The following is a 26,645-nucleotide window of genomic DNA, read 5'->3' on the forward strand; positions in this document are numbered from 1 at the left end:
TATAATATATAATTATACACATTAAATTCTAGCGATTATACAACAAACGCAAAAAGTGAAATTGAACAAATGTTAAACTAAAAACTAAAAAATATCTACGTCCGAAATGTTAAATACCAATTTTGATTTAGTACTGAGCAGCATTTTCTAAACGGGGCAATATTTACCACCAGCAGTATAACTATATATAACTGTAAAATCAAGGCAGAGTTAATGCTGGCTAGAATATTTCCCATACCACATACGAATTTCAATTTTTATTCACTTTGGTCGGGTAATCAATAAAGAGATTCATGCAAAAAACGCAAAAAAACAAATAAAAAAAATTATAAATGAAAAAGCATTTTTTATTCAAACATTAAACACACAGAAATTTTGTATATAAACTAACTGTAGGCGCTAATAGTTGCGCTTCATTTGGCCCGTGGTGAAGAGCACGTCCAGTATCTGCAGAAACTCGCGATAGTTGAACTCCAGGCAGAGGCCACGCTTGACGCCAAAGCATTTACAAATCGATTCGAATTCACGACCACTCAGCATCTGGTGCATATCACGCAGCGTAATGGCGCGCAGGAACTGATTCTGTGTAACCGAACCGCAGAGCTGTCTATCAAAGTCCTTGAACACTTGGCGCAAATTGGAGATTTCATCGGGTCGGCGTGCCAGCTTCATCAGCGCCTTGGAGCAAAGTGTGCGCTCATCAAAGTTGAGGAAGCAGTCGACACAGTCCAGATTCGGCAAATGCAGCAGCGGCACAGCAGTCACAATATTGTCACCCAAATTGGAATCCAGCTGTATAAAGATTTCATCCAGTGCGCGACAAAAGTCGCGATAGCGTATGCAGGCCGTGCGCTGCTGTGCGCGAAAGCTGAGCGAAAGGTAAGCGATAGCTCAGTTATAAACAAGTGCACAAATTAAAGTTGGGAGCCAACAACTGTCTACATAGAAAATTGAATGTAAATACTCCTAATTATTGATCCGTCGTTTGAAATTGTTACAATCTCGAAAACGAATGACTAGCAATTTGTAATTTATTCAATTTTTAAAGCTTTTGTATGCCTAATATGTTTTTTCGATTTGCGGGTGGAGGGAGGAAAATAAAAGCGTAGTGTCCTTGATATAGGAGCACCTATATACCACATTTGGTAGCTCTAGCTCTTATGGTTGCTGAGAAACACGCATTCATACAGACGGACGTACAGACAGACATGGCTATATCGACTCAGCGCGTCGAGCTCATCCAAGAATATATATACTTTATGGGGTTTGCCACGCCTCCTTCTCCGTGTTACATACATTTGCACAACTTCATGTTACCCTTTTTCCATGTATACAAAAATGTCAAAGTGTATAAAAACTTACACATTGCAAACAACATTGGCATCATCCTCGCTTAGCATAACCATCGAATTGTCCAGCGCGCGCTTGAAGTCCGCTTCAAGTATTAAACCCTCACGATGACGATCGTAGTCAGCTAGGAAATCTATAACCGAAACGCCCTTGGTAAGCGCCTGTCGCTTGCAGCTGGTCAGAATACGCGTTACAGTCTCCTCGCTGGCCATTTCCGGCTGCTTAACATCGCGTGGAAACTCTGGACACTCCTGCAGCTGCTGCTTGGTGACCATAGTAGGCATAGCATACTCAGCTGGATCAACATCATCCAGAAATTTGGTATAGAAGAAGCCCAGCTCATTGCCATAGCGATGCAGCACTGAGTTGAGCTCCTGCTCGGACAGTAAAATGCCATTGACGCGAAAGATTTGATTCGCTTGATTGCAGCGCACATGACCGCTGTTGAGCCTGTAGACACAGCAAAGTAGTGAAGCTTGCATAGAAGAGTGTGCAACACTTACTTATCATAGTTGCGGAAGAATGGATGCAAATATAGTCGACGATTGCGTATACGTAATCTGATTTTAGCCATTGCTTCCTCGCACAAATCGCGCAAATTCTGCGGCGCTGCTTGCCAGTCCAGCGTGCCTGGTCTAGGCATTTCCTTAATATGCTGCAGCGGCGACTCCACCACACACAGCGGCATCTTGTCCAGATTCTTTGTTGTAAACACTGTAAACAACTAATGAATTAATTTTATGTAGCGCTAATTGTGTCTCTACGCTTACCCGTATCAATCTCATCTACAAAATTGCGCCAGCGTATGCGCGTCATATCCAATGGATCCATATAGCGTTCAGCCAGCAGCTCGAATTCACGCTGCGATAAATACTTGCCCACACCCATGTTGGATAAACCGCGTTCAAATTGATTCTTTGTTATGCTGCCAATATTGAGTGTATCAAACTTTTCCAGGAATTCACAGCTGCGCACGCGATTCTTGTGTATATAGTTTTGAACACAAAAGACCACATCGCATTGTCCGCGATTCTTCTTGGGATGATTGCAGGCATCAGGGAAAATTGGCTGTATAATCTGACAGCCATTGATTGGCGGCAATTGTGAGAGTTCCAAGTCAACCAGACGCCCAGGGAAGTTAGTAACAAGATCCTAAGCAGGCAGCGGCTATTAAATCTATAGTGGAATGCATAGTTAAGCTTACGCCAGAGTTGTCCAGCAAATGATGCTGCTTTAGATAGTCTATAATATTGTCTATATGCTTGAGAAAGGCAACATAGTTAACTAGATAACCATCCTTCATATAACGCTTAAGCAGCAGCAGAAAATCAGATTCAGATAGCGGAATTTTCATAAAATGCAGCACACGCGAAAAGTGCGAAACAGTAACCACGCCCACATTTTGCGCAATCTATAAAACCACAAAATTATATGTGCATATATAAGTTACTATAGCTAACCAGTTCATAGTCCTGAAAATAAGGCATCAATGGCAAATGAGTTTCCTTTGCTATTTTGATGAGTATAAGACAAAGTTTGCGTCGCTCCTCTGGCTTGGGTATAACATTCAAATGCCAAGGATCGTTCCATTCAAGCCCAGAGCAAATTTCTTTGCCAGCGCTTTTGCCCAAATCTTGTTAAAAGGGTTAATATGTGCTTAGGTCTGTTAAGTTAGCTCAACTTACTTTCATTGCAAACAGTTTTGCAGAACTGACGATAAGCAATGCGGCCATCGCGTATTTGAAAATAATCGCAAACATCGCGCAGCTCAAATTCTGACATGCCAGCCATTTTGCGATATCTGCCCAGCACAGCAGTGAATATAGATTCTATATAGGTGCAGGCATAACTAATATTCTATTAACGCTTCTTCGATTTGCTTACCTGAAACAAAGCCGCTGCATTCTGGATCAAATTGCTTTAGATCTGCGCATATATCAAAGTTATAGCGAAATATAGCGCTTTGAATTTTACGACAAGCGCGCCAAACTTGATTCAGCTCCATATCCTCCTGCAATGCAGACATAGCAACAATTGTAATTGTTTAACATAGCAACAATTGTTATTGTTTATTGTTACTTACGCGATCATCGCCCTCCTTTATTTTAGTTGCATGCATTTTGACTTGTTTTTTTTTATTTATAAGCAATTTATAATTAAAAAACTGAGAAAATGAGACTGCTCTGTGTGTAGCAGCGTAACAAACAATAATGTTGTCAAAAAAATTGTTATAAATGTAAACGAGTTGAATTAGATTTTGACATTGTATGCGCCGCAGCTGAGCGAAGAATTTTGATGCAATCACCGCCGCTTATTCAACTGAGCGCAGTTTGTCGCAGCCCCAAGTTTTTATTCAATTTTCAATAAATTAAGGTAGCTGCAGCTAAAAAATTGAGATCGATTGGCATGAAAGAGAGCGAAAGAAGAAAAAAAGCAACGCATATGCTGTGGCTGTGGCTGGCTGCAGAAAATGCAATTTTACTTTATTGCTAAATCGCTGACCAACTAAGCGAAGCAATTCCCAGGCAGCAGCCAAGAAGCTGCAGCACAGACGGTTCAGCTTGATTGGCAAGCAGGTTAGAAAGAAAGCGAGTGAAAGTAAAGTGTTTATTTAGTAAGCGCTGCAATTGTTTATGGAGCTGAAGCAAATATGAGCTGGCAGCCAAATCAATGCACACACCTCAGCGTCGTTGCCTCAAATGCATATCCTTGCTCGATAATCTGCTTTCATGCGTGCCAAATTGCACTTCAAAATTGTAATGTCCAAACGCTTAGTGAGCTCATAAAAATGAATTGCAATCATTATCGTTGCCTTAGATGAGCTTCAAAGCTACCAGGGCCAGTTGGCTTGCTCTACGCTTTGCTTTTGCGCTCACCTTTGGCACGTGTTATATTGCAAAGTTTCATTGCGCATTTTTGATTTACTCTGCTCTGGCCATTTGTATTTGCTTTAGCTGGGCAAAGGTTGACTGCACACACACACACACACAACTACGCTCACTACCCACGCTCTACTCAAAGCGATTTGATGGCTTATTGATGTCGCTTGCTATGTTTCTTTTTTGCTTTTAAATTTATTGCAAAAAATCGTAGCCGTAGCCGTAGCCGTTGCTTGAACTGAACTGCGCTTATCGCCAGCAAACATATGGCGTCAGTTTGACTGCCTGCTGCACTTTTATTTGTTGCTGTTGTTGTTCTTATTGTTGTTGTCTGTGGCACAGAGCTAGACAAAATGCTGGCATATATTCATGAACCTGCTTGTACATCTGCATAATAGATGGCAGCAGGCGGCGTCAGGTGACGCCACTTGGCGTACATTGGCTTTTATTATGGTGCCAGTGCCAGTGCCAGTGCCAGTTGCCAGTGTCTGCTAAGCTCAAAGTCTGGCGCGGTATTTTGGGGCTAACACGCTCACATATGCGCGCGCACACTGCAACAACAAATTGGCTGCAGCAGCACAGTTAAGTTCAACTTTAGCTTGCTGCTTTGCGCGCAGTGTATTTTATATGTACGCATATGTAGAAATATGTGCAAAAAGGCAAACAATGGCAACGGGGCAACCTAGTTATCGCACCGCCATCTTTATTGCATGCAAATGTGCGAAAGGAGCTGCTTAAAATGTAGGCGCGTCTGTTGAAATGCACGACGTATACGTAACGTATACGTAATGCAGCCAAACCGCATGCATATTTATCTTTTACAAGCAACGGTGCAAGCGCCTTTTGTAGCACACACACACACACACACACATGTGTGTGTTGCATGTGTGTGTGTAAGAAATACGATATCTTAAGTGTTAAACAGGCGCTTTGCCAAACAAACGCGCAGCGCTACAAACGAGGCTAGTGCTGCCGCCCTTATCTGGCTATAGCTGTAGCCTAGCCACGCCCAGCTTATTGCTGTTTACAGTCGACGCTCAAATACATATTTCGGTGGCATACTGTACAAAAAGTAAAAAAAAACAAACGCAGCCAAAACTACGCTGCAGCAAATAAATAAAAAGTGAGCAGCACACACACACACGCACACACACACACGCAAACAGGTGTAAGGCGTTGCTGCTGCATTCCTTGTGCCCGAATATGCAGCCGCGCTGCTTATAATTCTACGCTAGAGTTGTAAATATTTGTTCAAGTATTTATTTATGTACTCACTGCTTGCTCGCTCGCTCTGCAGTTGCTGCTGCTGCTACGCGCTTTTGCATGTCTAAGAGGTATATTGTTGTTAATAATTATAAATTTATAATTTAAATTAAAGTCAAGTGCTAGTTTATTTATTTGTTTAATGTCATTGTTGTTTATACTTATAAATTTATAATTTAAAGTCTAGTTTATTCACTTATTTAATGTTAACTAGCGCCACTCGCTGTTAAAAGAAAATAATTACAAAAAGTATTTAAGCATTTTTTTGTTTGATGACCTTATTTTATAAAAATTTGATGCTAGCGCATTTTATAGCTTAGCTTTGCATATTAGTCGCATTTTTGTTGTGCAGCTTAGTTTATTTTTATACACTTTCGCGTTAAATTAAAATGCATTGCTGCTATGGCTGCCTGCACTTTTCTTTTTTATTTTGATTTGATGTGCCCACGAACTTACACACACATGCAAGCCAAAGTTGGTTGCTCTACACACAAAACAGCAGCAACAACAACAACAAGTCTGCATAAAGGATGCATTTTCAATTTTTTTAATGGCAGCAGCTGCTACGACTTTTGCTATATAAAGTTTGTTGTTGCTGTTGCTGCTGCAGTGCTCAAGCTTATTACATAGTTTGTCATTATATCTATTTGATGTTATAGAGTGCATTTGATACGTCAGTTTATAGCTCAGCTAGCTACAAGACTTTGTAGCTTGTGTGTGTTTGCACTAATTAAAAAAAAATCTTTTATTGACATGCGCATTTAATTCAATTATAAAAATGTGTGAAATTTCACACTGACAGTTATGTGAGTGAAGCTGGCATTGCCCTTCATGCAGTTGCGCATAATTTATGAACTTTGCAGAGCATACAATAAGGCGCTTAGGCAGCTTGCGCTCTACGCTTTGCGCTCTGTCTGTTTAAAAGTTATGCAGCTGATTTTGATTCATGGTTCATCAAACAGTCAGTCATTGGGACATTTTCAAAAATTGATTTAAAAAACTTTTTTAATTAATTATGATGATGTCTGGCAGCAGCAACCAGGGCTGGCAACTGGCTTTTGTTAGTATTAGTAGCTGCAAATGATGTGCGAGCTGCTGCTGCCTTTTTTTTGTAATGTGATTTTATCATGTTTGGCATGTTTGAGTTTGTCACATTTCAATTTCTGGCGTAATTTCTTGATTTTTAGCAATGCCAAAGTTAAAATTAACGAAAAATGGTGCCAAAGCTGTGTGTGTGTGTTGGCTGCTCAAACAAGTTTTGTATTAATGAAATTGCAAATAGTATGTAAAACTTTTCTACATGTTTCTTTATAAACTGTCAAACTAATAGACTGAGTTTTTGGCAGCGTCGCGTCGTCTGTCGCTCTCGCTCTCGCTTTGAGTTTGGCTCAGACTCCGCAGGCGGACTGAGCTGGCTTGAGTCAGTTAGTTTGTCAGTTGTAACTGGCTGGCAGACCTGCAATGCATTTTGTAACGCCATTCAGCATGTGCATGTGTATGTGTGTGTATGTCTCTGTGTGTGTGTGTGCAAATATTGCAGCAACTTTCTGTGCGCACAAAGTTTTGCAAATGTATTTCAATGCATAGAAATGAATCTAATTTGTAAAATTTCATACAACAGTTGAAAAGTTATAAACGCGCTAGGCACTTGCACTCTGCACACGGTTTTGCCACACACACACACACACATATACACACACTAAACATGCCCAACTGGCGTTTAGATATCTGCAGGCCACTTTACTCAGCTGTTTGTGTAAAAATGTCGACAACTTGGCATGCAGATTGCAAAGTTTACCCAAAAGCAGCAACAGCAACCCCACAAAAATAAAAAAAAGAGACAAAAAAACAACAACAACAAGAGCTGTGCAGATTTAAGTGGTGTTTTGTTATGCATAAATAAATTGCATGCAAAAAGAGGCGAGCAAAACATATTTGCAGTTTATTTAAAATAAATTTTACATTAGTTAGCAAGAGAGACGCCAAACAAGGCCCATATCGTTACCAAAGTAATTTACGCTACGTCGCTGATCTCGCTCAGTGTCCTTTGTATGTGCTGGAGTCGAGAGACTTGAGCAGCTAAGCGCCAAAGACGTTGACGACAAGCAGCCAAAGACAATTTTGTTGGCACTAATTGAATGTAAATACAATTTTGCTTTGCTGTCAAGACTTGTGTCTAGTCGACGACAACAGCAGCAACAACAACAACAACAACAACAAAGGCAGCTGTCTGTCTGTGCTGGCAACTTGGGCTGACTATGACGACGTTGGCAATAAAATGAAACGAGCTGATTGTATGCTACAAACAAGTGCAGCTGCTGCCTCAGACTTACTTGCAGCAACTGCTTTCGCCTCTTGGCTGCTGCTGGTTGCTGCTGCTGCTGCTGAAGTGTCGTTCTAACGTTTGGCACACAGATCAAGTGCAATGCAACGTGCAAAGTTCCCAAAAAGCGCAAAAATCAACAATGTAAAATCTTTTATTTAGTGTCATCAGCAGCAGCAGCAATGTTGCTGTTGTTGCTGCTGCTGTTGCTGTTGCTGTTCAATTTGTGCTCCGCCCGCATTGAGTGTTGTGTAAAAAACATCATTTGAAATTTAATTACCAAATTGCATGACATAAATAAACAAACAATATAAAGATAAATAACTAGCTGTAAGGCATATGTTGTTAGCTCTCTCGATGCCTTGCAGGCAGCTCAAGTATTAGTATCATATAAAAATGTTGTGCTTTAGTCATAGCATTAAGTTATTTACAAAAGTGCATGTTTCAAATTGAATTATTTGCCTTTGAGCTGCGCCGCACGCCACTAATAGCAGCAATATGTATAAATAAAATAACAACAATGACGAGCAGTGCATCAAAATTTATTTTCCATCAGCAGTTGCCTTTTTGTTTACCAAGTGCGTTGCACACACACAAACAAAGCTGCAGGGCAGTTAACATATGGCGTCGTATACGACTAATTAATTAAATTATATTACAAATGGCTGCCAACCTTGCAACAGTTTATCTAATTTAAAGCGCCAAAGCTAAAGCCAGTACCAGCAAATTGCACAGGCGCCAAAGTTTATGCAACAAATTTGAATTTTAAAATGCTGTGCAAATTATTTTCAGTTTTTTATACAAAAGAAATTGTTCAAAGCTTTTTGCTTTATTTTTTGCTTTAAGCTCAAAATGTTGTTTTTAGTAATCGAATCACATTTGCCAATGATTAAGCATTAGTGCATGCATAAATAAATTAATTAAGCTATTTTTCAGCTTGCTGCTGATTACATATGATTAGCAAATCTATTTACGTTTGGCTATACCCTGCAGAACAGACAATTGGTGGAACAGCTAGTAAGTTTAATGGTCACTAACATTGTTGAAATTTATATAGAATGGCAAAAATTTCATAAATTTTAGACAAGGCTTGCCAGTTGGTTTGCTTTCAACATTTTTGGGCTGCTATGGTTGGCTACAATATTTGGGCACAGCCCAAGGGACTGACATAGTAAAATCATCAGCTGTTCATTGTTATAAATCCCATTGATCTGAATTTCGAAAAGCGCATATTATGGCTAAATACAGTGGACTAAGGGCTGCTCTAAATTATCTTAACTACAGTTTAGTGCGTTCAATTGGTGGAACCGCTAGTAACTTCATTGCTTGCTGTTCACTAACATTGGTGAAATTTTTATATGTCTGGTATAGTTGATGTTGTTGTTGGCGCGCATTCGCATACGTTTCTTTATAAAGGCATTTAAATCAAGCGTAACTTATTCTGAATGAAGCGGCCAAGCTTTACTAATTGTGAATTAAAAACATTCATTAATTGCCTTTTTTCAAAGTCATTATAATGATATTTACCATATTTAAGCTTCAGATATATACATAGTTACTTTTGTATTTATCAAGCAGCGAGTCCAAGCAACGCTTTGGACTTCCGCTAAAGCGTTTAACTCAATTTACGTTAAATAAAACTCGGTTTATTATCATATCAAATGAGATTTAAATTGCAGGACCCGCTTTCCAACGAAAAGTCTGTAGGACTTTACAATACAGTAGATGAATCTATTTAGACGTGTGTTGTAAAATATAAAATCTTTTTTCCTTAAATTAAATTATTTATTGCAGCACAATCATTCAAACTTTTGAATATGACCGCTCGTATGTGAGGGAAAATATGTATTGGGCATAGACTATTGTTAATTAATGGTATTTTTTATGTAGTGTATTTATGTTATTCTTCTGTCAGGTAGATCTATTTATCTTATTATTAAATTTAGATTTAATGTTTAATTTTTCAATCAATTAATTGGAATTTGACTGCATAATATAAAAGTAGTAATCAAAACAGATTCACTTTCATGGACATCAATTTTGCAATAATATTAGTTCACATACACTTATATTTAAGTCATTTAAACTGTTCTACAATGCTAGTAGACACATTTTTAAACAAAGTTTGCTAGAAATCTTAGCTATAGATTCTTTAAATAAAAACTATTTATTTATCGCAATTTTCAACAAGCATTAGTCACTAGTAAATAGTTCAACAGCAGCCTGTTATGTTACTTATGCTTATTCTAAAGCTGTAGCTTCACTATTTAATTCTTTTCACCAATGCTTTTCACCAATAAAAACACCTATCGCTAGCTGGCGTACTGCAGGGTATTTCAATCGTTCAATTACTACTACAAGCATAAACATAAAGTAATTTTAATAATTAGTAAAATTGAATTGACTTCATAACACGATTTGCACAATTTCATAAACAGCAAGAGCGTGCACACACACACGTAGACACTAACACACACACACACACTAGCACACGTGTGTGCAATTGCAGTTAGCACTGTTGTTGCTTGTTTGCGTTGTTGACAGGTTTTCACAAAATTTTGCAGTCTCATCGCATTGCTGTTTATTCATTAACGAGCATGTTCAACAGCAGCACACACACAAACAAACAAACACACACACACACACGCACAGCATATATGTGAAGCACTTGTGCAATTTGTAAATGTTCATTACCATTTGCCATTAGGTTTGCATTTGCAACGTAATTTTTGCGTTGGCATTAAGACCTACAGCTTGTTGCACGTGGCACGTTAGGGGGTGGCAGCCACTCGCTTCTTGGTGGTTAACGAGCGCAACATAAAAATTACAAATCAAATGCGAGTTAATTTTTGCAGCTTGCAGTTCATTGCGTTGAATCTAACGCATAAACGCATAAAATTGCGGCTTTTTGCATTTTAGCTAACAATATTAAATCAATTTCTATGTGTGTGTGTGTGTGTGTGTGTGTCGAGCCTGCAGCTGAGTGCAGTCAAACAAACAAAGTTTGTGGTGGGGTTGGGTGGGGCTGCCTGCTCGCCTTGATTGCGTTTCCGTTTTTATGAAATTTTGTGGTATGAAAATGCAATAATTTGTCGTGGCTTATGCGCCGCCGGCTGTTGCAGCAGCAATTCAGTGTTAGCAAGCGATTTGGCAGCGGGCGGTCCGGTCCGGTCCGGGCAATGTCCTGTGGCCATTTGACGAGCATGCGTCAGTTGTGTGTGTTAATATTTTGCCGATTGTCGCTGCAATATTTTGTCATTTGTGTGGAGAGCATTATGAATTTATTTATTATTTTCCGCACTGTGTTTTCGCAGCGACAATGCGGCGTATGCGTGATTTTTCAATCGTGTGTGTGCGTGTTTTTTAGCGTTTTTGCAAGCAAATTAAAGTGCAGGCAAGCAGAAATTCAATCTCTTATTTGGATGATTGTTTTTTTGCTTTAATTTTTTTATTCAGTCAGTCAGTCAGCAGTCCCTTTACTTTTCGTCTGCAGTGTCTGGTTTTTAAATTAAGGAAAGCGCACGTTTTATTGTTTGTTTCAATTGCCTGGCAGCCTGACGAGCAAAAGGACCGAGCGTAATCAGCAAATGTGCCAAAGCAATGAGAAGAAAATTTCCAGCAACTGCTCTCTGAGTTTTTTCTCTCATGTTGTTGTTGTTGTTGTTGGCCCCAAAAGTAAAATTAGTTCAATTTGTACGAAATCAAGCATATATATAGGTATATAGCCTCGCTCGCTCGCTTGCTATGTGTGTCAACGAAAAACTTAAGCAAGAAATGTGCAAAGACCAACTTCCGACTAATTCTATTTAGCATTTGCTAGCCAGGACCTCAACGACAACGACAAGGACACGCCAAAGCTTACTGCGCTGCCTTTTGTGCTTTTTTTTTTGTTTTTGCTATGCGCTTGGACACTGCCAAATGAACTCGGGCTAATTACTCAATGCAAATTAAAATTCATGTCAAGCAGATTGGATTATCCTCACGCAACATTAAATGTCGCGTTTAGCAGCAGCAGCGGCAGCTAAAGGAGCAAGGACTACAGCACCTTTTTGCAGCTGCTGGACGAAGCTCAAAGGATAGGGCGACGCTGTTAACGAAGACAACGTTGAAAGCAACACGGGGCAGAAATCCCGCTTTTGAAATGCTAATGTAAAAATTCTTTAAAGAAAATTACGCAATACATTATTTTGGTTTATTTTGCATTAAAAGTCAATTTAGTGTTAAGGCAGCAGCAGCAACAACAACAAAAACAAATGTACGCCCCTTAACAACAACACAGCGCATTTGGGTTGAATGTAAAAGAAAAAAAATGGCGCGCAACAGGATTCATGGCACGGCTGCTGAACCTGCGAGTCCTGCCACGTCCATGACAACGCAACTAACTACAGTTGCTGGCGTAAATAAAAACACACACAGCATACAACGAAGCAAAAAAAGCAACGCAGACGACCAACAAATTTAGCATTTTTATTTTGCATTTTAAGTTGATTTGCCGCCTGCGTGCGGCGTCGAGTGACAACAGCACACAAAAACACACCCACACGTTTTCCACACACACACACAACAAAAAGCCACACTGAACTTTAACTCACAAAATATGAAATGTTTAAATTTTAGAGCTGCATATTTATTTTAAGTTCATTTCTTTGTCTTAATTGTGCAATCCGCTTATTGAAAGTGTCTTAATTTAGTTATGCTCTTTGTGTGCGTCTATGTGTGTGTGTGTCTGTGTGTGTGTGTGTGTGTTGCCATCGCTCAGCGAAGCAAAGCAAATGGGATTATAAGCTTTAAGCACTTCACTTCACAATATGCAATAAGCATTTCCTTCGTTAGAGTATGCGACGTCGCTGCTTGCGCTTTATACTCTTAACAATTTTTCACATTTTCAAGCATTGTGCAATGTCTGTCCTTTTTTCGTCTTATGGCTATGGCTATGTGTGTGTGTGTGTTCTCTTTTTTTCGACGTCGGCACGCTGCTCTTTATCTATTAAAACGCCTTCCAATTTGCATATTTCTGCAGCTGTAACAGCTGTCAACGCTGCGACGTCGACTGCGCTGCGACGCAGGACTTATTGTAGCTGCAAACGAGCAGCAGCAGCTCTTAAGATAATGTGCCCAGCTCCAACACCAACCCCACGCTAAACTGCTGAGTGGCCTGGCACTGTTTTTACTGTGGGCAGCGCAAATTAAAGTCCAAGCTTTAGGCAGCTACAGTAAATACGCTTATAAAGGCCAAGCATATGTGTTAGCTTGCACTGTTAGTAGTTAGCCATAGTCATAGCTCTGAGCAGCGCATTCGCTCGTTCATATTATCAAATGCTGCTGGGGCATTTTATTTATTTATATTTCGTTTTGTGTTTCGCTCTTTTTTTTTTTGTTCGGCGCTTTATTTATTTGGCTTGTTACGCTGTCGCATTACCTACATCAAGTGTCACTTTAAAACGCATTTTTCGTGCCCCCAATTTTGTTTTTGAAGTGTTACTTAAAACTGTCGACGCGCTTATCTGCTGTGTGCGGAGACTTTTGTTGGCGAGTGTGCTAAACAATTCAGCGCACATTAAGTTCCAATTAAGTAACATTGGTTGGTCGTTAGTCAATGCGCGCAGCCCAAATTGCTGTTTGTTTGGTTTGTTGGCCAAGCAGATTGCTGCGTTAATATTAATTTGTCATTAATTTCAAGCGTCTCGTTTAAAATGCAGCGATAAGACACAAGAGCAAGTGCCGCACATCAGATAAATTTAATGCGCTTTAAACTGTTTGGCTAGGCTGTCTTAGCTGTGTGTCTTGGTCAAAAGCCTTTCAAGCCAAACACAAGCAACAGTTTGCTTTAGCTTGAGTCAACATAGCAAGCATATAAAAGGGGTGGGGTTAGTTATGTAGTTTTTTAATTTAACTAAACTGCACTCAATCCATCAATATTAAACTGATGGCTAAGCTGTTAATGGTGAGGAGAGCACTGAAAGCCTTTTTGGCGTACCGAGTGGCTTTCGTTTTATTTCACGCTACTTTGAACAAATTCACATGTAAACAAAACAGCAGCAAACAGGTGCGAATGCGCCACACGCCCCCCACCCACCCACAGGGCTGACTCGGAGGCCACAAAGCGTAAAAATGTATAAAGCTTATGCTTGCCCCATAGCAACTTAGTTTTCAGCTTCAGCATTCAGCAAATACATTTTCAATGCGGCATGCAAAAAGTGAAAAGAGCGCCAAGCTTTTGAATAGGAAAAAAAGGCGAGGTGTTATCTGATTGCTATTTTAAACATATACACAGTACAGAGCAGCCACAGTGAGTGCATTTGTATGCCAACAGCAAAAGCAAGAAAGAGTTAAATCATATGAATGGACTAGCAATTGATGTAACTGCCACAAGCAAACGCAACTCTATTTGTTTTCTTTTTTTTTTGTATGTTGTGCAAACTAAACTAAATAAATATAGTAAAGTAAGTGTAAATACTAGTGCAGGCATTAATTGAAGTACTAGTTGTAATATAAGCTGCAGTGCGTATACGCAATACTAATTAAATAGCACTTGGACAATGTTAATGATGCTTCACTAGCGACACACACAACGCTAATTAAAAATCTGAAAAGCGTACAAGCATTTCCTGTCTCAATGTCTGTCGCTCAGTCGCTCAGTCGCTCAGTCGCTTTGTTGCATGTTGCACACGCTGCTGCTGTCTCTTAGAGCTATTTGCTTAAGCTGTAGTTAATGCCTGGCATGTCACTGTGACTCTCTCTCGCTCAGTCGCTCTGTCGCTTTATCTGTGGCTTAGCTCTGGCAACGTGCACGCTTGTTAACGTTTGTGGCAAGTAAATAATGAGCTGCTGCATTGATAGCTTTTAATGAATGCAAGCATTTAAGCGTGTCAAAGCAGAGCGAGACACAGAGCGACAGAGAATGAGAGAGCGACGACTAAGCGCTCAAAGCTATCAAAGCAAAACATCTGTAAGCGTTTTTCCTTCCACTAAATCAAGATTGTGCGCATTTATTTACTGACAACTGTTTGGGTGACTAAAAGTAGGGGCCATAGCCAAAAGGACGACCATACATGCTGCCGCCGTAGTAAGGATAACGCATGCCGTATCCGTAGCCGCCGCCCAGACCGCCGTATCCGTAGCCGCCGCCCAGACCGCCGTATCCGTAGCCGCCGCCCATACCGCCGTATCCAATGCCGCTCAATCCCATGCCGTAGCCACCAGCGTAGCCTAGTCCCATTCCATAGCCGCCGCCGCCGCCGTAAAGCGGATAACCAAAGCCCAGCTGCCGCGTCAAGCGCTTTGTACTCTGCTCCCGCTCCACTGGCTGTGCAACTGTTGCTTCCAAAAAGCAGGCAACGATTAGCAGCGCATATAATCCGTATAAGACGCAGTTCCGCATCGTAAGCTGTTTACCTAGCTGGTGGCACAAGCTGCTGCTGCTGCTGCTGCTGCTGCAAATTAAACTTATGTTTCTAACCGTAAGCGTTGTTATGTTGTTGTGGCTGTGGTGGTTTGCTCTGCTGCCTGCGGTGTCGTGCCGCCAACTGTGACCCGTGCTGCCAGCCTTTTGGCCATTTATAGCCTTAGAACTTTGCGCATAAAATAGAAACTTTTGTTAGGCGCACAGTGCGTATGTGTGTTGTTGTTGGCTTGTTAGCTAAATGAGACGCTAATGTAAACGTCATAAAACAAACTATTTAAAAATGCGCGTAGTCAATGGGGGAGACAAAAAGCCAATTCATATAAGTTTAACCACTAAGTGCTGCCCATGGATTTCGGCAACGACGTAGCCAAAAACATTTCATTTTGCGTTCGCTGCTGTGGTCAGCGCTCAGTGCTACAAGTGTAATGTGCTAATTTCATTTGAAGGTGAGCCACACGCACGCACACACACACTCATCATAAGCTGCGCACATAAGTGTGAATTGATGTTTGTTAGCTGCTGTTGTTTGTCTATTTGCCAGCCTATTTGCTTGTTTATACAGCTGTTTGCTGTTGAGAGCGCAAATTTGCCCAATCATAAGTCAAATGCCTTAAGTACTTCAAAACATTTGAGCAGCAAAAATGTTTAATATGCTCGACGCTCCTTAATTGGGACGCGCTGTTCAACTAGCCAAACAGTTGTGTCAGCCCTGGGCACCCAACTCATCAATTCTGCTAGAGTTGCCATCAATTTTAAAGCGCATTGCACGTATTTAAATTTTTAGTTTCTATAATTTTATGATTTTATTTTGCCAACTATTTCTATTTATTTATGTATGGCTTGCATATTAGTCTAAAGTTTGACCAACTTTATGTGTACGGCTGCTTATGGATTGCAATTAAGCACTTTACCCCGCTGTGTGCGTTGTAAGCTCCGAAGGCCACTTGACCAGCTGGCCAAGCTCAAGTGGCGCTCGCTCGCTTCCTCGCTTGTCTTGCTTGCCTAATAAGGTTTCGTTATTATTATAGACAAAGCAATTGTTGTTGTTGTTGTTGTTGTTTGCGCTTAGACAGCCAGTTAATATAAAATACACTGTTTGGGGTATTCATTTCATTTGGGAGCAACATAGCCAACTTTTATGCGCTGGCCAAAACTTTATACAGAATCGTTCTCTGAGATTGTGTGGGGGCGGGGGCCCACTTCTAGTTTTATGGTCTACTACAGTTTTAGCTGTATGCATAAATTGCTTGACTATGAGCTGCTTAGAGCGAGATCCAGTGGCCTGCACGGCCATTACCACTTGGTATCGATTGCAAGTTTTGTGGCTTAAGTAAGTGGCTTTAATAAGCGGCAACTTCGAGAGTGTTACACTCGCAATAACAACTCAATTAATTCAATTATAGTGCAGCATATGGGAATTTCTTGAGCTTGTACTGAATTCTAAACTATGTAGTCGCCAACGTCGTCCAGCCAAGTGTACCATAAAAATTCTAAGCCTGTTCGACCCAAGCAAATTGTATTTCATTTCATTGGAACTTCTGCTATTGTTTCGCTCTTTTGTTTTATTATATTAAATTAAAGCCCTTTGTTAACAGCAGCAGCAGCTGCCTTGGCTTGTATTAATTTTGTACAATGTGTTGCAAGGCTTATCAGGGCTTAAGCCTCAAGTGTTCATAAGTTGATAAAGATTAAGCGCTTGCTGTAAAATTGCACTTTGACAAGCTGCTTTTATTGTTAAAAAATTAACTTGGCTTTAAATTTACGCCTTTTGTTATCCCTTGACCTAAGCATGAACTCACACACACACGCACACACACATAGACGCCACCCCATTTACGAAATGCCCACATTTATAAAAAAGTTTTTGCTACGTTGGGTGCGCTTTAAAAGAAAAATGTTTGGCTATTGTAAACAACGAAAGGCACGACTTTGTATACGCTTGCAAAATGTTTTAACAAAATGTAAGAAAATCTTAAAAAATGTATTTAATAGGCAATTGTAACTGGCATTGAATTACATAGAATTTTATATGTACAATGATTTTTATTGTTAACATTTTGTGCGTAAGCTTAAAGCAAAAGTAAAGCGCAGTAGTATTTTATTGAATTTTTAATAAACTACAAAGTTATGCTTTAACTAAGAACGTTTAATTTAATATGAAATACAATATTCAATGTACGTCAATCACATGCGCACGTAGTTTTGATTGATGATTGATTTGCTTCAATTAAAGCACATGTTATCTTCTTCTAGCTGCAGTCAAAATGAAATCCACAAAGCAGCGACGCTTACGCTCTGTTGCAGCAGCGCTGTCGATCAAGCGCAGATGAGCGACAGAAAAAAAGACGCGAGCAGCGCTGCTCTCACAAGAAAGCAAAGCAAAAGCAATTTGCTGTCGCCCACGCTCTCTCTCTCTCTCCGAAGGGCTTGCGCTCTCTTCGTCCATAGCTGCACTGAGGCCGCATGCAGTTCAGTAATGTGTGAAGTGTTCGCGAGTAAACACGTAGTGCATAAAAACAAAGTGATATACATACATAATTGCTGTCATAAAAAGTAAGTAATATCATTTTATTTACCTACAATATATTTATTGAGCTATTTTGATCAAGTTGCGCTATAACAAATGTTCTGACGCTTAGTGCTGCTTAGCAAATTGCATTTAAGTGTTTACTAAGCTCAGCTTGCGTCTTTTCTTGTTGTTATTTCTTTTATACGTCATAACGCTTCAAGTTCAGCTGCGTAGATATGTAAACGTGAATTGATATTTGTTAGTTTCAATGCTTTGCACAACTGTTTGATTTGCTTAAATTAAATTAGATGTTTTGTTTTCTACTTTTAGCTGCAGTCAAAACGAAATCCACAAAGTAGCGGCGCTTTTGCTCAGTCGCAGCAGCGCTGTGGATCGTGCGCAGCTTAACGAAAGAAAGACGCGAGCAGCGCTGCTCTCGCAAAGCAAAAGCAATTGCTGGCGCTCACGCTCTCTCTGAAGTGCTTGCGCTCTCTCAGCTATATAACTGTACTTTGAAAAATGTGAGGCTTGCTGTGCAGTAAATAATAACAAACTGATCTAATTGCTGTCATCAAAGTAAGTAAACGCAGTTATTTAGCTACAATTTAAGTTTAATCAACTTGCTCTATAACAAATGTGCTCACGCTTAGCTGTGAATAGTAAATTTGAGTGTTTACTATGCTCAGCTTGCGGCCTTTTTCTTGCTGTTATTTCTTATCGAATGCGTGTCTCAATAAATCTACAGCAAACGCACGCCCTTTTTTTTTGTTGGCAACAAGCGAGTCGAGCAGATGGCAAAAGCCGTTCTAACTGATTATCCCTGTTGACCAAGCTGCTACGCCTGGTAACAAGCAACGAGCCAGGCAAGGAGCAGCAGCAGCAGCCACAGCTGATTGATTTGTTATTGAAAATATTAGGCTTGAGCTACATGCGGAGTGTGGTGGGGGGTGGGTGGCTGGGTGGTTAGGTGGGCATATATTTGTACGTGCTGTTGGATACTTGGCTTGAAACTTTTATAACTTTATGAGGGCGTTGTAATTTGATATCGCAAAGTTTTTTATTGCCTTTTATAGGCTTATAATTTGGCCGCGATGCTGTTGCCAGCGTCGGCGTCGGCGTCGTCTTGTTGCGTCGCTTTGGCCCACAGGGCGTATGTTTGCTGTGTTGTGTGGCAGGCTTTTTGTTTACACGTTATTTATGGCTTATAAATGTCTGTCTTGTTTGTGGGCCACACAGCAAGTATAATTCAACTTTGAGCTGACACTTGAGGCGACGGCAACGCAACTGTAAACAATTCTCACATGTGGGAGTCAAACACCCACCCACCAGCCAACACCCACTTTGCATAAAGTCTCTCATAAGCAATTGCGCATCATGAAATTAGAGCGATAAAACAATACAATTATTGTTTGCTATATAATTAGCTGGCAGTTATTATTATGCGGCTGCTGTTCTAATTAGCCGCGCGTATTGCTGCTACCAAAAACAGGTTTGGCTTGCAGCGAAAGATTTTCGCTTGGCCATTTTGATTATGCGCAAGGAAATTTAATTGCGTGCAGAAAGGGTCAGCAGCTCGTTAAGTATTAACAAACAAATAAACAGACAGACAGACATACGCACAAAAGGCAACAGCAGCGCGAAGTAAATTACAGCAAGAAGACTCTTGGCCAATTACGTTGCCCGCAGCAATTATAAATCAAGTTGGCCAGACAGCTTTTTATTGTTGGCTTAAACAAATTGAAAGATCAAATCTAATGCAAGTGCAATGAGCTCACTCATTACAACGTTTTTAAGCTATAAAAACTTTTGCATCAACATTAGATTTGGCACTTTAAAATGCTGCGCTTAAGCTTCCTGCTGCTGGCACTGAGCGTGCTGCTGCTCAACATTGTTGCCGCGCAGCAGCAACAACTGCAATTGCAGCCCGCGGCTGATGCGGCACGTGTGGCACGACAAGCGCCCAGCGACAGGCAGTACCGCAGACCGGACTACAGAGATGACTACAGAGATAGATATAGAGATAGAACGGACTATAGAGATAGATATGGCTGCGCTGATTTACGCGGCCGTGACTATAGACGCTGCGGCTTTAGAAATCGTGAGCGTTATCCATACTACGGATTTGGTGGCGGCGGCATTGGCGGTGGCTTTACAGGCATTGGCATCTTTACTGGTTAAATTATGTGCATTCTTTAAATTTATAGCGTTGGCAATAAATTCTTAAACAAGCAGCAGCAGCAGCAACATGAGCGGGTTAATGCTGGGAGCTCAACTGGGGGGTTGCCTATGTCAACGAAATTTTTATTTCAAATCACGTTGAGAGAGTGACACAGGACAAGAAAGCTAATCAGCAAATGTTAACGATGGCTACAGCAACAGACAACAGACAACAGACAACATGACTGGCTGCCTTTTTTTCTAATTCATATGCGTTTCAAGTTTTAATTACGAGGTGGCGCCACAAGAGAGAGAGAGAGAGAGAGAAAATGAAAGAGAACGCAGAGAGCTGGAGACGGAGACGGAGACTTGACTGACAGCCACAAGAGGCAAGCAGCAAGCAGCAACATGAAAAATAACAAAATACGGCGCAATCAACGTTGCTAGAGCGGAAGCAGCAGCAGCTAAAGATACAGATACAGCTACGTTTACAGTTAGGCAAAGGAAAAAAATGCTGCTGCACGAATTAAGTAGCAAAATCAGCGGACAGCGCTGCATGCCACCGCTTAGCTGTGGCACAAACGAAAAGAAACACGAATGCGAAAAATTTGTGAACTCACTTGACGTGAGCCACACGCATGTGTGGGTGGTTGGGTGGCTGCCACCCCCTTAAGCAGCTCTACGCAATTGCCATGTGGCATGACGTCGTCGGTTTTGCTGTTGACGGCAAAATCAAACTGCCAGCAACAGTTCCAAGCACAAGGATTTAACGCTCGCAGCATAAATATGCGCAAGGCCAACAAAAGCAGCAGCAGCTGGTCAACAATTCTGTTGTGCGTGCGCTGCGTGCGTGTGTGGCGCACAAAAATTTCACTGTAATTAACAATTACAATGATGGCAAAGCAATGTCGGCTGCTGTCGGCTCTCAAAGCTTTTAGCCTGGTCAGTTCATGACGCCTGAATAGCCAAACCATGAGCATGAGCTTGATTGAGCAGCAGCAGCCACAATTGTTGTTATAGCCTAGCCAAGGCTTTGAGCTTCAGTTGACAAGCTCGTTTTCATTTGCTAATTGTCCAACTGACATAATAAATTGCATTTTGCGCTAATGTCAGTCGAAATGTGAGCGCAACTAACTGCAAAGTTACTCAGCTACTAATTAAACAGTTTGTCAGTAATGCAAATAAACTTTCTACAACTTTTGCCAGCACAATTGTAGTCTGAGTCGAGCAGCTGACCAAGACTTGTTGGTTACTTATTATTTGCGCTCTTTTTTGGTCTCACAAAAATGTAATTATTAAAAAATTATGCTAAACACGCAATAAAAAGTTGCTAAGAAAAAAAAAAAAAAATTAACGAGCAGCCAAAGCAACAAAAAAAAATTAAATTTAAAAGGCAACTGCTAACACGTAGCGCATAAAAGAAAAGAAAAGCCAAAGCAGAAGCAAAAATGTTTTTTTTTTTAACAATTGTTAATTTGAAAATTGCACACAAATGCGTAATGTGAAAGTTTTGCTGCCGAGCCACTTGTTAAGTGTTAATGAAATAATTATGCCAACTTTTATGCGAGCAAGACAAAGACGCGGCGCGCAGATGACCATACACATTATCAAAGTGGGCGGCGGCCAACTCCCAACTCCAACTACAGTTTGCCAGTTGCTGCTGCTCAAGGCGCACTTCAGTTTTATTGTGCGCCGCACGCACCATAAAGTGTGAGGCACATTTTTTTGCTGCTTGCTTTTAATTCGATAAACTGCCCTCTAAAGACTTACAGTGGGCGTGGCCGCATGCAAATGCGTTACAGACAAAAATTTATTTGCGTCATTTGCTATTTGCATTGCATATAAATAAAATTTATTTATCAAAAAGTCGAACTTAAATTTTATGCTCGATTAGCTGCTGTCGCCCATAGTGCGAGGCAGACGCAGACGGCAGGACGTACGGCCGGCGCGTTGAATTTGTTGACCTTGTGCTTTGGCAGCGCCTAAAAGCAGGCAACGTCTTTCTGCTTTTGTGTATATTTTTGGTTTTAGGCCCCGGCGCTCGCTTCTCTAAGCCGCTTAATTACAATAAATTGTGACTGTGTGGTGGTGTGTGGGCGTGGTCGTGGTCGTGGGCGGCCTATTTACTTAAGACGCGAAAATGTGATTAACAAGTGTGAAAAATCCGCTTGGATTTTGTGCGTAGTACTTTTATTTTCGTTTAATTTTATTATATTGCTCTCGTGCGGAAGTTGCATTTTGCTTGACTAACTTTAATTGATTTAGTTGTGTGTGTGTGTTGAAGTGTGGCAGATTCAATTACTTAAAAGTGTGGCATGTTGAGCAGTTTGATTTAAAAATTAGCACAAGCTACGTGTGTGTGTGTGTGTGTGTGTCTCGCTATAAAAAGCAAACGACAATGCGAGGGCAAAGTTTTGCAGCCGCAAAGTTTTTTTTTGTGTGTGTGTGTGTGGCATGCCCCTCGACGCTGCACCACATGCATCATTATCAAAGCAGCAATGACAGGTGTGCGCATGCCAATTTGAGCAGCTCTAATTGAATTTAGTAAACTACAAACACACACACACACACTCCAACACACACACGCGAATACGTAGCCTGGCCTAACTGTCGACTGAACGTTGATTCTTTTTTTTTTTTGGTGGCCCCCAAAACTTTTGCGCTGCCATTGTAATACACACCTTATCGACGCTGCCACGCCCATACGCCCGCCCATACGCTGGCACTCTTTGTTTTGTTGCTGCTGCTGCTGCTGGCGCTGGCTTTGGCTGCTGCTGCTGCGTGTCGTCGTCGTCAAATCCCAGGCAAGTTGTTATAACCCCCACCGCCCCCAACGCTAACGCCGCCAAACAATTAACGTTAATGGATCATGGTAACTTTTTTTACGCTCTGCTTCTTCTTGTTCTACCGCTGCTGCTTCTGCTTCTTCTTCTTCTTGCGTTTTTGCGTGTGTGTGTGTGTGTGCAATCCCAGCGGTGCGTGTAAACTGGCAAAAGTAGCAAAGGCAACAAACTGTGGCACTGCACAGCGCGCACAGTGTGACAAAAACATGCAACAAAGCGTAAACTATAAGTTGACATCAATTGGAAAAATACTTAAAAAGTAAATTGTTTTACATTAGCAACAATAGCATTTAGCTTTGACTTTGGTCCAGCTTTAGTTTCAATACTCATTAGGCAACAAATTGTTAACAATTGGCAAAAAGCTTAAGACAGCTAATTAGAAAGTATAAAAATGGACAAAAATTTATAGAATTACATTAAAAATTAGTGTTTCATTTATATAAATCTAAAAAGATTAAAAAATTTACAAAAATTGAAAAAGATGTGAGCCTTGAAAGTAAAAAAATGTCGCTTTTGAACAAATAATTGTGTTTTGATACACTTTAAAATTATTTGTTATCGAATTTTTTAGCTACATATAGAAATTTAATTAATTTCCATTTTGTTGCAGCTAAAATTCATTTCAGCAAGCTGTGTAGTTTTTTTTCAAGCAGTTTCAATGAAATTGTTTTAAATTAAAGCGAAGAAAATGCCTTTAAAATTATATTATATTAAATTTCTATAACAAATTTGGGATACAATTGCATTTGTCTTTGGCTTCAGTTCATAAAATTGCTCAAACTACAGAGGCTCATGTGAAGATACTTCAAAATAACTTTTTTCTTGTAGCTTTATATAAAAATTTAGTTAGTTTCCAACTAAATGAGCTAAAATTCATTTCAGAAAGTTCTGAAATTTATTTTTATTTATTTTTTATTCGTGTACGCAGTTTCAGGGAAAGTGTTAAAAATTAAATGCGATCTCTCGCCTTAAAATTAAATTATATTACATTTTCATAACAAAATTGAGTATTTAGCTTTGTCCATTAAACTGCTCAAATTATTTCTAAATAGAAATTTAGTTAAATGAGCTAAAATTCATTTCAGTAAGTTGTGAAGTTATTTTGTTTAATCGTTTACGCAGTTTCAGTTTTCTCCGAGGAGAAAATGCGCTGCAAAGTTTTTGTTTTCATGATAAATTCAGAAAATTTATAAATGTACAAGTTTTGCAAAATATCTGCCGAAATATCGGGAATTTGACAATGAAACTTTTTGTGTGCATTCTTAAATATTTAAGGAATGCGATTTTCAACTTTCTAATTAGATGCCCCCCCCTAAAGCTAAATTGTTTTACATTTCTATAACAAAGTAAGCATAAGTTTTGGCTTAAGTCAAGCGTATGGCTCAAACTATTTGCTGCTTTAGTTTCAATACTCAACAAATTGTTAACAATTGGCCAAAAGCTTTAAGCAACATTTTCCCCTAAGCTTTGGCTTAAGTGTCTTTACTCATTAAATTTGTCACACTGTGCAGCGTAACGCCAACTAGTAAAGCAAGCTCAGTGCCATCAAAAATACAGCTTCCATTTATTCTATGTGCATGTGTTAGTGTGTGTGTCTGCGTTAGTATTGGTGTCTTCGCTTGTCTTTCGACACCGTTGCTAGTCTTTGGCAAGTTTTCTGCTGTCTTTTGCTGTTTTGCGTGCAAGTTTCTGCCACTTTTTACTTATTTCTTTTTACTTTTCGATTTGCGAGCGAGTGAGCGAACGAGCGAACGGGCGAGCGAACGGGCGAGCGAACGCTCGCTCAACTTTTAACACACTCAAGTGTCGTAATTTTGGCTGCTTGCTCGCACACAAAACAATATTAATGCTGGTAGTTTGAGTGGGCGGCGGATTTGGCCCGCAGCTACAGCCCAGCCCCACCCACCACCCACTTCACTCTACGCTGCTGCTGCTGCTGCTGCTGAAGTTAAATGAAAAGTTTTGCTTGCGTTGCAAACACGTCGCTTCCTGTCGTCTGACGGCTTTAGCTATGCGTCGCTGATTTTGCTGGCTGACTTTTAGGCTGCGAGTCAAGTCACAAACACACACACAAACACACACATACATATGCAAACATAGCTACGCACAGTCTGTTCGGTTTGTATGTGCACACATGTGGGTTTCACTATTGAGCGTGCGCTTCAACAGGCTGAAACTGTAGCAGACTTTAGCTGCCACCCCCACCCCCTCCCAGGCCTTTCCAAATTAAGCTAAATTTTTGGGCTTAAAGCGGAAGTTGCAACGTCAGGCACGCAGCGGCGCCACTACAAAGGTGCGCAAATGGAGTCAAGCGGCCAAACAAAAATAAAAGCAAAGAAAGCAGCAACACAAAGAGCAGCAGCGCTGAGGCGCAACCAACTGCAATATACACTTTAGAGAGGAAACAGCTATAGAATTTGCTTTAAACTTTCAATTACTTACACTTTGTGATCAGCTGCCAATATCAAATTTACTATATATAGCTTTTATTATATACAAAATCGAAGTATTTGCATTTTTAGTTGCAAACTTTGCTTAATTTTTTGTTTTGCTGCAGTGTATAGCCAAAAAAAAACGAAAGTAAAGCAAGCAGCAGCACAAAAAACAGTAGAATTGAGGCACAACCAACTGCAATATACACTTGGCTTAAATTTTGTACCAAACAAGCCTCAAAAGCTAGAAAATTTGCAGCTGCTTCTGCTAGATCTTCAACTCTAGCTCCCTCTATAAGCAAAAGTTTAGTATTTGCCTTTTTGCTGACTGCTGCTTATGCGCCTAAGATCAGCTATATAACAGCATTAACTATATCTAGCTACGCTTATAACCAAAAGTGAGTTATTTGCATTTTTTGTACCAAGCTTTGCTCAATTTACAGCAACCTTTTACTTAATTTTTTCTAATGTTTCAGTGTGTGGCAATAAAAACGAAAGTAAAGCAAGCAGCAGCACAAAAAGCAGTAGAATTGAGGCACAACCTACTGCTATATACACTTGGCAACAAATTTTATACAGCAAATGCAGCAACAGCTATAGAATTTGCATATAAACTTAACTCTAGGATCAGCTACATATCACAATTCTTTAACTTTAGCTCTTCCTATTACCAATAGAACATTATATGCATTTTTTTTTGACAACTTTGCTTAGATAGTAAATTTGCAGCTGCTTATGCGCTATAGATCAGCTATATATCAGTTCTGACTATATCTAGCTCTGCTTATTAACAAAAGTGAGCTATTTGCATTTATTTTGACTGCTTTGCTTAATTTGCAGCAACCTTTTCCTTTATTTTTTGTAATACTGCAGTGAGTATAAAAAACGAAAGTAAAGAAAGCAGCAGCGTTGAGGCACAATCAACTGCAATATACACTTGGTTATACCAATTTAATACAAAACAAGCCTCAACAGTTAGTAAATTTGCAGCTGCTTCTCCACTATAGTTCAACTATATATCAAATTGCTTAACTCTAGCTCCGCTTTTTAGCAAAAGTGAATTATTTGCAATTTTTTGTTGAAAGCTTTGCTCAATTTAGCAGCAACTTTTTTCTTAATTTCTTGTCTTGCTGCAGTGTATGGTAAAAAAACGAAAGTTTTAGGCTTAGCTTAAAAGTTATTAGCACTTAGTCATGAGCGTGCTGCTAGGGGGGGGTAGAGGGGGGCAGCAGCCGCGTTTGCTTGCTTTTCATATTTGTGTTCAAGGCTTAGTACGTTATTAAGTTGTTACGTTTGGCCCGCTACAAGCTGCAGCACAACAGCCACGCACACACACACACTAACACACACACACACACACTCACACAGACATCGCGTGGGCTTTGCCGCTCTCTCAAAGGTATTGCGTGATATTTCAATTTGTTTTTAGTTGTAAGTGGCTTAAAATGATTTAATAACTCATCAAGGGATTTGCTTGTTGTTGT

General features: G+C 40.2%; 2 protein-coding genes and 1 long non-coding RNA gene across 3 annotated transcripts in view; 1 reads left to right on the plus strand and 2 right to left on the minus strand.

Annotated features, from left to right (window-relative positions):
- Positions 1 to 345: 345 nt before the first annotated feature.
- Positions 346 to 3,492, minus strand: LOC108601541. The gene is made up of 9 exons (XM_033293984.1): positions 3,434 to 3,492; positions 3,235 to 3,361; positions 3,036 to 3,179; positions 2,811 to 2,983; positions 2,555 to 2,761; positions 2,121 to 2,502; positions 1,854 to 2,064; positions 1,363 to 1,800; positions 346 to 868 (listed from the first exon to the last, which is right to left on the minus strand). The coding sequence occupies exons 1-9, from the start codon at positions 3,467 to 3,469 to the stop codon at positions 400 to 402; spliced, it is 2,187 nt and encodes a 728-aa protein (XP_033149875.1). The 5' UTR covers positions 3,470 to 3,492; the 3' UTR covers positions 346 to 399.
- Positions 3,493 to 14,797: 11,305 nt separating this feature from the next.
- Positions 14,798 to 15,295, minus strand: LOC108602717 (keratin-associated protein 19-2). The gene has a single exon (XM_017990872.2). It carries the CDS (start codon positions 15,194 to 15,196, stop codon positions 14,831 to 14,833), a length of 366 nt encoding a protein of 121 aa, XP_017846361.2. The 5' UTR covers positions 15,197 to 15,295; the 3' UTR covers positions 14,798 to 14,830.
- Positions 15,296 to 17,707: 2,412 nt separating this feature from the next.
- Positions 17,708 to 26,645, plus strand: part of LOC108602563 — a 40,742-nt gene continuing 31,804 nt past the window's right edge. The window contains exons 1-2 of the long non-coding RNA XR_001915247.1: positions 17,708 to 17,773; positions 18,060 to 18,305. This is a non-coding gene — a long non-coding RNA (uncharacterized LOC108602563). The remainder of the gene's footprint in view (positions 17,774 to 18,059; positions 18,306 to 26,645) is intronic.

This window comes from Drosophila busckii, chromosome 3R (assembly GCF_011750605.1).
Source record: "Drosophila busckii strain San Diego stock center, stock number 13000-0081.31 chromosome 3R, ASM1175060v1, whole genome shotgun sequence".
NCBI lineage: Eukaryota > Metazoa > Arthropoda > Insecta > Diptera > Drosophilidae > Drosophila > Drosophila busckii.

What these genes read in the sequence shown, in the direction of transcription:
- LOC108601541 (XM_033293984.1), bottom strand. Translation starts at nt 3,469, where the DNA reads ATGCATGCAACTAAAATAAAGGAGGGCGATGATCGC. An exon ending in ATGCAGCGGCTTTGTTTCAG is followed by an intron (nt 3,180 to 3,234) that starts GTAAGCAAATCG and finishes GCACCTATATAG; the next exon opens with AATCTATATTCACTGCTGTG. An exon ending in GCCAATGTTGTTTGCAATGT is followed by an intron (nt 869 to 1,362) that starts GTAAGTTTTTAT and finishes CCTTTCGCTCAG; the next exon opens with CTTTCGCGCACAGCAGCGCA.
- LOC108602717 (XM_017990872.2), bottom strand. Translation starts at nt 15,196, where the DNA reads ATGCGGAACTGCGTCTTATACGGATTATATGCGCTGCTAATCGTTGCC.